Source organism: Stegostoma tigrinum, chromosome 9 (assembly GCF_030684315.1).
Source record: "Stegostoma tigrinum isolate sSteTig4 chromosome 9, sSteTig4.hap1, whole genome shotgun sequence".
NCBI classification, from domain to species: Eukaryota; Metazoa; Chordata; class Chondrichthyes; order Orectolobiformes; family Stegostomatidae; genus Stegostoma; species Stegostoma tigrinum.
This window is the reverse complement of record NC_081362.1, coordinates 17,858,871-17,870,941: the sequence shown is the minus strand read 5'-3', so window position 1 is coordinate 17,870,941 and position 12,071 is coordinate 17,858,871. Positions and strand designations below refer to the sequence as shown.

The 12,071-nt window shown below is 39.0% G+C and overlaps 1 protein-coding gene across 6 annotated transcripts in view; it reads left to right on the top strand.

The window, feature by feature from the left end:
- Positions 1-12,071, top strand: part of stxbp5a (syntaxin binding protein 5a (tomosyn)) — a 201,625-nt gene that overhangs the window by 119,500 nt on the left and 70,054 nt on the right. For all 6 annotated transcript variants that reach the window (XM_048535790.2, XM_048535787.2, XM_048535789.2 and 3 more), the window contains exon 16: positions 2,258-2,436. In XM_048535790.2, coding sequence (XP_048391747.1) covers positions 2,258-2,436 — 179 coding nt within the window. The remainder of the gene's footprint in view (positions 1-2,257; positions 2,437-12,071) is intronic.

Here is a 12,071-nt window from a genome sequence, read left to right as displayed (position 1 = left end):
CGGAAAATTTTTTTGTACGCACTTGACAAATTCCCGTCCACCCAAGCCATTAACACTATGGCAGTCCCAATCCATGTTTGGAAAGTTAAAATCACCTACCATTACCACCCTGTTATTCTTACAGATAACAGACATCTCCTTACAAATTTGCTCATCAATTTTCCACTGACTATTTGGCGGGGGGGAGGTCTATAGTATAATCCCTATAAAGACATTGTCCCTTTCTTATTTCTCATTCCTCCCAAATAACATCCCTGGATGTGCTCCCAGGAATGTCGTCCCTAAGTACAGGTGTAATGTTATCCCTAAATAAAAAGGCTACACCCCCCCCCTCCCCTCCTGTCTTGTCCTTATAAATGTTTTACTTACTAGTACTTTAATAACTATGTGCAAGGATCAAGTGGGCATTACAACAGTTTAAGGCACACCTATAGTTATGTCAGATGCCATTGATATTCCGAAATGATGACTATGGACATGGTCGGTTCTCTTTTATACTCCGTACATAAATGGGCTCCCATTTTTGTTTTGAGGGAATGTTTTCAGGCTTTGCAGGTTGACTTGTATGCCAGCATCTCTGTTATGTTGAGCATTTTCAGTTGTACTCTGACTTGACAATGAAAGCTGGAGTTTCGCAGAACAGAATTCTATCCATGTTCGATTGCTCTTTAAAGAGTTACCTAATCACTCCTTAGCTTTTGTTCCTTTGCTATAGCTCAATAATTTTCTGCTTTTTAACTATCTGCTAGCTCCCCTTTAGAAATTACTGCTCTTTTAGACAGTACATTTCTGACTGTAATTTGCTACGTAAATAACATTTTTCTTGCTGCACCTGTAATTTGTTTATCAGTTCACCTCAATGGGCTGGCATGCTGCAAATCAAACCTTGCTTTTCCTGGAGTAATCACAAAAGTTGAAGATTTTTAAAAGCTTGCAGAATTCCTAAATTTACTTGTCTTTTAGAGCCATGTTGATTGTGCACACCAGGTTTCTGTAATTAACAAGATTGACTATTTATTCATTACAAACCTTCCAGCTACAAATAAACGATTATAAATTGTCAGTATACAGCTCTCCCAGCTAAAACTCTAACCCCTTATAAACATCTCATCATCACAGAAAAAAAAAATGATTATGTGTGGGGGGGGGAAAGATTGGGAAGGCTGTTCTGTGGTCCCTGTCCAAAAAATGCAATTCAGCCAAACAGTTATGGTCCTCACGTGCTATCTCTTCTGTCCACAGAAAAGAAACAATCTGCATCTTTTAATTTTTAACGAGAAGTCTCGTTGTCTAAGACTTCACTCTAGCAGCCGGGAACACAAGCTTTTTACTCAGCAGCCAACAGAACCTTCTAACTAACTGAAAGCAAAACTAAAAGCCTTCCCGGGTCTGTCTGAGCTTTGACTCATGATTCTTTTGTCTTATTTAAAAAGAACAACCCAGAGAGGGCTCAAAAGCTGCCTGTGTGAAGTCAGCATTCTGGCAGCACTGTGGCAACACTCCTTTACACAGAACACTAGTTTTAAAGGGCAGAGCATCATCACAAAGTGCAGCATGCATTCAGCAGCCCTTTATTTTTGAAACCATGCTTTTTCCATTTCAGGCCATAATCAAATTACAAAAATATTAAATATCCTAACTTTACACTGTTGCCTTCTGTTTACTGACATTGCTGGCCAGAGAAAACCCTTTCATCTTTCTTACTGTGTCATAATCCTTCATAATTTTGATCACATCTGTGAAATACAGTTGAAAATCATACCAGGAAGCATCAGTAACAGTCTATCTAAATGAGTGACAACACATCAAAGAAACCCAACTACCCTGAAATATTTGTGCAGCTGAAACTAATGTAGTAATTTTCTACCAGGAGTTGATGTAAGTCAGCAGTTCAGGCCTGTACTTAGGCCTTCGGACTTGGATAGTGCAAGTCTTTAAGTTGAGAGCCCTGGGTTACTCCATTTAGAAATAATTATAAACCCTACTGTCCTTGACTGAAACTTCATTGTTGTGCTATTACCTTTCATGTTGCCGCAAGAGCTATATTCCAGTGTTACAAAATGACTTAACCATCCTTGTGCTTTGCACTTCTGTAACTTTCAGTTTTATCAGCTTAAACAGTTGGAATGATGAAAATTCAAATTATTGAATTTAGATAAGAACCATCTTGTTTGTCTCTGTTAAGTAAGTTGTGGAAACTTAGCGAGCAGATAACTACAGCAAAATTGAGAAATATCCACTCTTCTTTCTGCTGCAGATGCTCGAAATACGCTTGCTTTATGAAATAAATGATCTAGAATCACCAGAAACCGATCAAATACCATCTTTGGGGGCACCATGCCAGGGGCCAAACTCTCAGACAGCAAATTCTCAGTCTCATCCCTCTACAAGTAGCAGCTCATCAGATGGTCTTCGTGATAACGTGCCCTGTCTGAAGTAGGTATTGATCAGGAAGTCCTGAAATATTTTACAACCTGACTGCAAATTCATCATTTTTGAGTGTAATTGCTGTTTTGATATGGGAAATGTAAAACATTTTGCAGTCGCAGTTCACTTTTCTGTGACGTTGTTTGGGGGCACTTGGGGAATAAATCTCTTTTTGCATTAGTGTTATAGGTTGCTTTTACTCCCATTTGAGACCAGATGGAGCCTCTGTTTTGTTTTGTTGAAACAGGATGCCTGTCACGTGGGAGTATCAGCCTAAATTTTTGTCCTGAAATCTTAGATTGAGACTGACACTCAACCATCTGACTCCTATTAAAGACTGCTTCGAGAATGCTATGGATAATACACCAGAGAAATAGCATAGGTTGTATAAAATGTGCGAAAGGTGTCAAAGAACAAATTGATGTGATAGTATCAGTCACAGCACTAACTTGTATAACGTTTCCTCTGCGTCATGTGATTTTGACAATACATGCTCAATGTATTCACCATGTTTTATCTTGGCTTAGTTGAGTGTGCTGTTGCCTCTTGAGTTGGGCTATAGGGAGAAGTCCCTCTCTGGAGATGTAATCTAGCCTAATTCGTCATTAAAATAACGGTGTTACATTCAGAGACACTGTCTTAGTGATTAAGTAGAGGCACGCTTTGCCAAAAAATTCATCTTGCATGTTATTTGAGCTTTGCTGTGTGTAAATATTGCATCTAATAGTGACTGCACTTGAAGTAATGACATACTTATAGAGCACTTAAGGGCGTATTCAAAATGTTTAAAGCACTGCAGAGTACAAATGCTTAACAATTTAAACTTTCCTTTTATTTCTTGTATGTAATCAATTAATTTTCATGTCAGTTTCAAAGGATACTAAGTTCTCAATAGAAAAGTCTAATTTCAAGGATTAAATTTTCAACTCCAATAATTGCTATTTATATAATATTTCTGACCTGGTAATCCATGCAATGCTTTTCTTGAGGGTTATCAAACAATTTTTGACATGCAACTGCGCTGGGATAGAAGACCACAAGTTTTTGTGAACTTGTATTAAGGAACATCTTAAAGGGCAAAAGACAGGCAGGGAGGTTAAGTCAGGAAAAGAGTTTTATTGCTGAAAGGAGACAAGTTGCTAATACTCTTTTGTCTTGCGTGCATCGGGCAAATGTAAGAATGTTGACTGTCAAGCTATCATAATTATACCAGAGACAAATAAAGATGTGCGGATTGATTGGCAAGTTAATGCAGATTAATTAAAACCAAGAGAAAAGAAGGGGGAATTCTGGGGTCTGCATACTTCCTCGTAATTGAAAGAGCACAAGGCTTGAACATATTCTTTCTGTTTGCAGAGAATGAGTTCCTGCGTTTGAAGGTATGTCACTTTCAGCAAAGCCATATGAAGAGCTCAGTTTAAGATTATCATAAGTTGTTTGTGTAGCTATTAGCTCACTCAGGATTGTTCAGGAAGTTCAATTGCCAAGTCACATCTAAGAATAAATGTCTTTTGGACTTGTACGAGTAATAAGTTACCATGTGACACACGTGACAGGGTTCTTCATCGTGGCTTACTGCATTCACACACAAGTTATCTGAGATGCACAAAAGTAATGTCCTGTTATATCCTATTTTATCATTTACCATTTCCTCAAGGCATGAATTGGCCAAATAATGGAGTGAGTTACTACAGCCTATTCAGTGAGGTTTTTCACACGTTGTGAAGGGTTACTTTGCTAAGGCTATGCATGATCTACAGCTTGATAAGTGCTTTGTTTTGCCCATTGGAGAGATGATGACATAGTTGTATTATCACTGGATTAATAATTCAAAGCCCCAATCTGATGTCAGAGCATGGATTGAAATGCCACCAGGACAGTTGGTCAAACTTCCATTTGATTAATGTATCCGGATGAAAATTGCTTTCATTTAATAATGTCCATGAGCCATCAGTTGTCGAAAGATCCATCTGGTTTACTGGTGCCCTTTACAGAAAGAAATATGCTATCAGCAACATGTATCTCCGGACCTATAATAACGTGTTTCATTCTTAAACACCCTCTTAAAATAGCCTTACAAGTCACTCAGTTCAAAGGCAGTCAGTGATGGGCAAGAAATGCTGGACCATGCCAGTGATGCACATATATGAAACGTTTTTAAGAATGGAGTATGCTGCTGAAGGAAATCGTTAACATTTGTGCCACATTGCTATTAATATGATCCCATTTGATTGTAATCCTCTACACATCAGATCCCACAATGAAACCTTACATGAATGACCATGTATGCCATTTGTGCAGTTTGATTATCAAGGTGGTTAGTCACTGAATATATTCACTCGGCTGCCTATGTACTTTTGAACAAAGCGAAAGATTATAACACCTGAAAATGCTGTATGACAAGTTTGAAAGATCTTGGCTTAGACAGCAGTAAAGTTCAACCCTTTTTGTTTGTAAGCAATATCCTCAACAGATACTTGATTCCAATGAAATATCATTCCTATCATAATTCTTTGATTTCTTAGTCACCTAGCAAGATGGCAAGTACTTCCTTTGGACTTGTACATTCACCAGATGTGATTCAACTTGTTACTATCCCTCCCCAAGATTCTCACACACCAGCTAACATGTACATTTAAGACAAGTCCTATTGATGTGAGCAGCTAAACAGTTTAAGATGGTTTTTCAGCCCAGGAGCCCTGAAGTGGCTTTCTGCCCCCATGGTCTGGAAGCATTTGAAACTAACCCCTCTTAAATGTTCAACTTTATAAACACTTCAACATTAAACACTTCAACATTTAACACTTCACTGTTTCAACCTAAGTTGCATGCTTTTTTTAGGGATAATTGTTTTGAACTTCCTTACATGCTGCTCAAACATTGACTTTCTGACCTTTTGTAAAATAAAAAGGTTATGTTCTCAGAACTAAGACCAAACATCCATTTACTTTAGAATCAAAATTCCCAAATTATGACATGAATTTTCATCACACTATATCATGACAATCTGGACAAGCTATCATTTTCTGAATATATATTTACTTAATTTCCAAGCTTGGCAAGTAATTAAGGTTGATAATAAAGGATAACAATCTGAGAGGAATTGGAAATAAAAATAATACTATGCTTCTGTTACACAGGCATTGAGATTGGATCTCAAATACTTAGTAGTTTTGGCCTGCCTTTAAGGAAGGATGTGTCAGTGTTAGAGACTTATTAGGTTCATACTTGTGAATGAGCAGGTTTCTTAGGAAGGATTGCACAGACGGGGATTGTTTCAATTGGAATTTAGTCAGGTGACTTGATTGAAGTGTGCAAGATCATGGAAATCTTGAAGACATGGAAAATATTTCCTCTTGCGGGTGAGTCCAGAATTGTTTAAAAAATTAGGGTTCACCTTTTTAGCACAGACATGAGAAGTAGTTTGAAGGTTGTGCTACTTTGGAACTCTGAGCTCAGAAGGTAGAGATTATATTAATTACTTTGAAAAATCAGAATCCTAAAGTTACTGGGGGAGGTGAAAATGTGGAATTCAAAACACAAACCAATTGACCATGATAATAAAATGTGGGGCTGGATGAACACAGCAGGCCAAGCAGCATCTCAGGAGCACAAAAGCTGACGTTTCGGGCCTAGACCCTTCATCAGAGATCTCTTTTTGAATGGCAGAGCAGACTTGAGTGGCCAAATGGCATAGCGTACTCCTGATTCATATGTTCACTTGCCTTTGAGTTCAGTTTTATTTGAGGTCCATCCAAACATATAATGTAGCCACGTAATCCCCTCTTATGGCCAACACTAACATTTTCATGTTTTTGATAGAATAAGCCCTAACCACTTATCTTTCTATGTTCCTGATGCGTAGATACTTTTTGACCTTTGAATCTTCAACCACACATATGGATTTATTTTCACGCCTTTTAAAGTGCCCCATTCTTTTTTGAGATGGAATTGTATAAGGTGCCTCTCTTCTCAATTACTTAAGAAATTGGCCAATGGGGTCTTCATGACAGACTACGGTAAACGTAACCTTCGCTTCAGTATGCAGGTTGGGGTTTGTACAGTTCCACGTACTATGAGATTGATTTTATTAAGAGGCCGGCACTGTGGCTCAGTGGTTAACACTGCTGCCTGACTGCGCTCGGACGACTGTCTGTGTGGAGTTTGCACGTTCTCCCTCAGTCTGCATGGGTTTCCTCCGGTTTCCTCCCACAGTCCAAAGATGTGCATGGTAGTTGGATTGGCCATGCTAAATAGCCTGCAGTGTTCAGAGGTGTGTAGATTAGGGGGATCGTTCTTTTGTGGCCGGGTTGGGGTTGGTGTGGACTTGTTGGGCTGAAGGTCCTGTTTCCACACAGCCAGGATTCTGTGAAATCTATTGTAAATGAGACCCTAAGTATGTCCTTGCAAGCTCAATGCAGAAATAGAGTGCAGCAAACCTGTTCTTTTGGACAATGTCTAGCCCAGTCAAATTATTGTTTGTCATGTATCATGCAAGTTTGCAAATTGGCTGACAGCTGCTGCTTTTGGATCTGTGAAAAGTGCCTCAAATTTCTCTGGAAATGCAAAGTATCTCAAAAACCTGTACAAGTTAAGCAAACTGTTTTATGTTGTTGTATGAAATGGTGATGTGTCAGATTTTCCACCAGTAGGATGCTGTTATCAATCCAAAAAGATGTTCTGCCTACTATACAATTGAACAACAGATTTTGTTGTTGGTGTGATGCCACGTATCTAGACATACATATCCCATCAATCATTTGACTAGTCAAATGGCATGTGCCCCTTTAAAGGGCAGAGTACAGAGCAACAATCAACCTACACTTGCAAAACCCAAAGCAGTTTCTCCTGGCAAGATGTGTTTCCACAACAGGACAGCAATCCTGAACTATTGAATGTACTATTGGTACCTTGGCTTAAATTGGTTGTTTACTCATCAAGCTTGTAACGTGATTCATTTGTGGATGCAAGGAGCGACTTATAGTATAAGGACCTGTTCTTAGTAAACAGAAACAATAAAAAATGCTCATTTTAACATTTGCCCTGCTTAGCATTGTTTCTATTTAATCTTTGCTCTTTGGGGCCTGTTTTATTTGCATGTTGCCAGTATTCATTGCTTTGCGCATGAATGTATGGTACTGCACCACTTGTATCCCAGACAACCGAGCACGTATATTCTGATCGTGACCAAGAAGTGCCAAACCATCCACCAAATCTACCCTGGGCCTCTCACCTCCAGTTCTTTCTCTTAGAATCCAGATCTGGTTTCCCATTAGTTCTGATTTTCCTCCTGAATTTATAATGAAATGTTGTGTTCTGTCTGGTAGCAAGGTTGGTTTGTGCAGGTAGCTCTGGGAGTCCAGCTGCATTAACCAGCTTCTGCCACTAGATGGAACCTGCACAATCCATAACAGTATTGTCGAGCATTTATTCATTTATATTTTTTAATTTATTTTGTTTTTTGATTTACCAATGTAAGGACTTATCCACTTAACATATAGGTGGCACTGTATTTCACCTTGGAGGGTGTAGATATAATATTTCAGTTTTTTTTTCTTAAAGGCTGTACAGAGCCAAATTCTCTCTTGTTTTAACATTGATTTCTATCATGATCAATGAGACAATTAGTCATGATTTTTGGAAGTGCAACTCAAGTTGCAAGTGTAATTCAAAAAGCCCACTCGACTTGAGCATGTGGCATGCCCACACTTACAATTGTTTTGAATTGCCTGAAAGCATGGGAGTCTGTAGTTCCCATTTGCTTTCTCTGTGGCTACACCTTGGTCAATCAAGATCAACTTGACCTTTTTTTTCACCCTTTGTCTCCTGTGGTATTGTTGTGATCAATAGAACTTTGGGATTCCCATGTTTGTCTTGAGTGTAAGGTGGAAATATTTCGCCACATTACTATTTTTAGCAATTGTGAAGACTCATGATATATTAATGTTAGTTCAAAACTTGGGTACTTAGACGGACAGAACCATGAATAAGTTTGATTTGTATTTCTGCATTGTATAACACAGGACATGATGTTAGTTTAGATTTTGCATTCTGACTACTGGGGTTGCCCAGAAGTTCATTTGTATGAATTTAAATGAGGCTTTAAAAAGACCTTGAGGTAGGTAATTCAGTGCTTAAAGGGTAGAGGCACCAGGGGAAGATTGGGCTGTTGCCAAGCAGTAATGTATGCTTCGACAATAAGCAGTTCCAGTATCTGCCGCGTCTTGTATCTTAGAATTTTATAAAGTACAAAATTGGACAGACACTAGGTTTAGCTCAACCACAAACTTGTTGATTTAAAATAAATGACCTGGTACCCTCAGATGAAACTTCAAAACTAGTTTAAATGACAACACCTTGATTACTTTTCATAATTTAAAGCCCTCCACAATTTAGCCTTGGCTCGCACTAAAACACAAAAAGAAGGAAGAAAAACTAGAAAAAACCTTGCTCTCACAACTCTCTGTGTAAAGAACCCGCCTCTGACATCCCCTCTATACTTTCCTCCAACCAGCTTAAAACTATGACCCCTCGTGCTAGCCATTTCTGCCCTGGGAAATAGTCTCTGGCTCTCAATTCTATCTATGCCTCTCATTTATCTTGTATACCTCAATTAGGTCCCCTCTCCTCCTCCTTTTCTCCAATGAAAAGAGACCGAGCTCAGTCAACCTCTCTTCATAAGATAAGCCCTCCAGTCCAGGCAGCATCCTGGTAAACCTCCTCTGAACCCTCTCCAAAGCATCCACATCTTTCCTATAATAGGGCGACCAGAACTGGACGCAGTATTCCAAGTGTGGTCTAACCAAAGTTTTATAGGGAATGCGTTGCCAGCAGCAGTTGTGGAAGCAAGGTCATTGGGGTCATTTAAGAGACTGCTGGACATGCATATGGTCACAGAAATTTGAGGGTGCATACATGAGGATCAATGGTCGGCACAACATCGTGGGCTGAAGGGCCTGTTCTGTGCTGTACTGTTCTATGTTCTATGAAAAATATAGGCAAAACTCGATATCTGACCCCCAACCTCAACCAATTCAGACCCAAACCCTCTTGATTTACTTGAGACTTTAAAATATTTTAAACCTTTAACTACCCTTCTAATTTGGCTGATGATTTACAATCCTCGTTCTGGTGAGAATTGCAAATGAACCAGGTTGTTAGTACCTGAACTTTTTGGTTTTGGCTCTGGTTATAACAATTTATACAAAACATATCACAACACATCAAACATTTCCCAGTTGTCCACGTTGTTCATGATGTCTGATACACTTAGGAAGATTAACTATCATGCTATCAGTTTAAATGAGTATGATGGGTAGAACAAGTAACTATTTTCCATGGAAGACCGATTCAGGGAATATGATCAGATCACAATGGTTCTCTATCTCTCCTCCTGTTTCGAAATGGCATTGCAACAATACTTTGCTTCGGGAATCTCTCTTTCTCCCCCTAACCCGCCACCCCCAAGAAAATGGCAAGGTATGTAGAGTATTAACAGCCAGATTCCAGTACTAATGATCAATCTTTTGATTGCATCAGGCAGTGGAAAGAAATGGCATTTTAAATATCCAGGATCCACTGAAAGCAGTCAGACAGTGTAGAATTCCTCTTGTTGAGTGTTTGTTGTCTTTTACTGAATGCATTATTGCCTGGCCCACTTCTGTATATGTATTGAGGGTGTTGACATTTATTTCACAGTAGTAATGTCTGTGGTTTTGGGTTTTTTAACATTCTGTAATTTCTCTAATTGGAGAGTATTCTGACCCCACAAACACCAGGAAAGAGAAACAAGCTCTTTGTCATTAAAAACTTAATCATTCAAAAGGTCAGTGAAAATACACGTTTCTTTCCGAGTGAGGAGGTCATTCAGAGAAAAGGGCCTGTAATATCATCAGAGATAACCAAGTGTGGAGCTGGATGAACACAGCAGGCCAGGCAGCATCTCAGGAGCACAAAAGCTGACGTTTCGGGCCTAGACCCTTCTTCAGAGAGGTGATGAAGGGTCTAGGCCCAAAATGTCAGCTTTTGTGCTCCTGAGATGCTGCTTGGCCTGCTGTGTTCATCCAGCTCCACACTTTGTTATCTTGGATTCTCCAGTGAGAGAAAAGCACCCGAAGCAATGGGTTTTGAGCATAACTTCCCAAAGTGGTGTTAAGGCTGGGTCCCAAGCTGAAATTCTGATGTAACAATCAATGCCATTTGCCTGTGACAAAGCTGTAACAGCTGTATTGCTGCTGGAACTGACCTTTTGCGATTATGGTTCCCTAACCTGTTCCCATTGAAGGTTTGTGACTATTTTAAAGCCTCATATAGGGTTAGAATGGGAACAGTTTGGAAATCATTTCAGTAAGTTATCAGAGAAGAAGATATAAGACTATTAAATACATGCATTTAAAGAACATGTAAAAGAACAAGTCAGTTGTGTTAGCTTGTATAACAGTTTGTGATGTCAACCAAAGAAGATTGTATCGAGTGAACGCAAAAGTTTTCCAGAAAGAAATCAATTACAGCTGTGTCAACTGAACAATAACTTACAAATGAAGATAACAAGGCGTAGAGCTGGATGAACACAGCAGGCCGAGCAGGAAGGCTGACGTTTCGGGCCTAGACCCTTCTCCAGCATCTGCAGTTCCTGCTGTCTCTGAATCAACTTCCAAATGGAAGCAGGCTGACCTGGGTTTGAATATCTGTGAGGTTGTTGAGGGTTAAGAAGTTGAAACTTTATTTCTGGCATTTGTAATAGGACCATTTCAGAGTTCTTCCAAATGTAATAAATTCTATTCCTTAGTAAAAAGTGTATTAGCAGCTTCTTGTAAATGTATTTAGTGACTGACCTCCACCATCCAGTCATGTTTCTCTGAAATCTGACTCATACATTATTACTATCAGCTGGGAACATAATCTCTTGTACAACCAAGCAGCTACAGAATTGTAGCGCTTTGGCAGCTGGAAGTATGATCCACAGTGGAGCACTTAAATTCAGAAGGGAGGCATCATATTTCATGTGAGCAAATGGTTTAATTTGAGGTTGATTGATGTATTATGTAAATCATCGGCATGAATCTCAATGACCCAGAATTTCCTGAAAATTCTGCCATCGTAATGTTGCACTATGGGCTTAGTGCAGCAGTTTCTGAAAAGATCAACTTCTGTTTTATGCTAGCTTTCGTACCACACCATATTTGTTAGTGTTGTGTTAACTGCACCTATGCCATACCATTTCGAACTTGCTGTTTATATGACGTGGGTATTCAGATCCTACCAATGGCCCCTAACAAATAACATGTTAGTGATTAAACTCAAATTGTGCAATTTTCGTAAACTTATGAATTTCTTCTAAAAGAGTTAATCCCGCAAGTCTACCTCCGCTTTGGGAAATGACATTCCTTTAAAACTGTGCATGCCACTCCTCCATTCAAACTGTCTGTGGTCATGAATGTACTAGAATGGCACTAGCTTAATTGTCAAATATGGGAATGCTGGGGGATGTTGTGTTTTTGTGTAGGTTAGTTCTTGGCACTGGATTTGAGTGTTGAAAAGATAGCTCTCAAAGCAAACTTTGTTTATATCGTGTTCCTTTTGCATTTCAATAAGAATGTTATAAATTATTATGGGCAATTTTTAAATAAATGTGGAAAATTGGT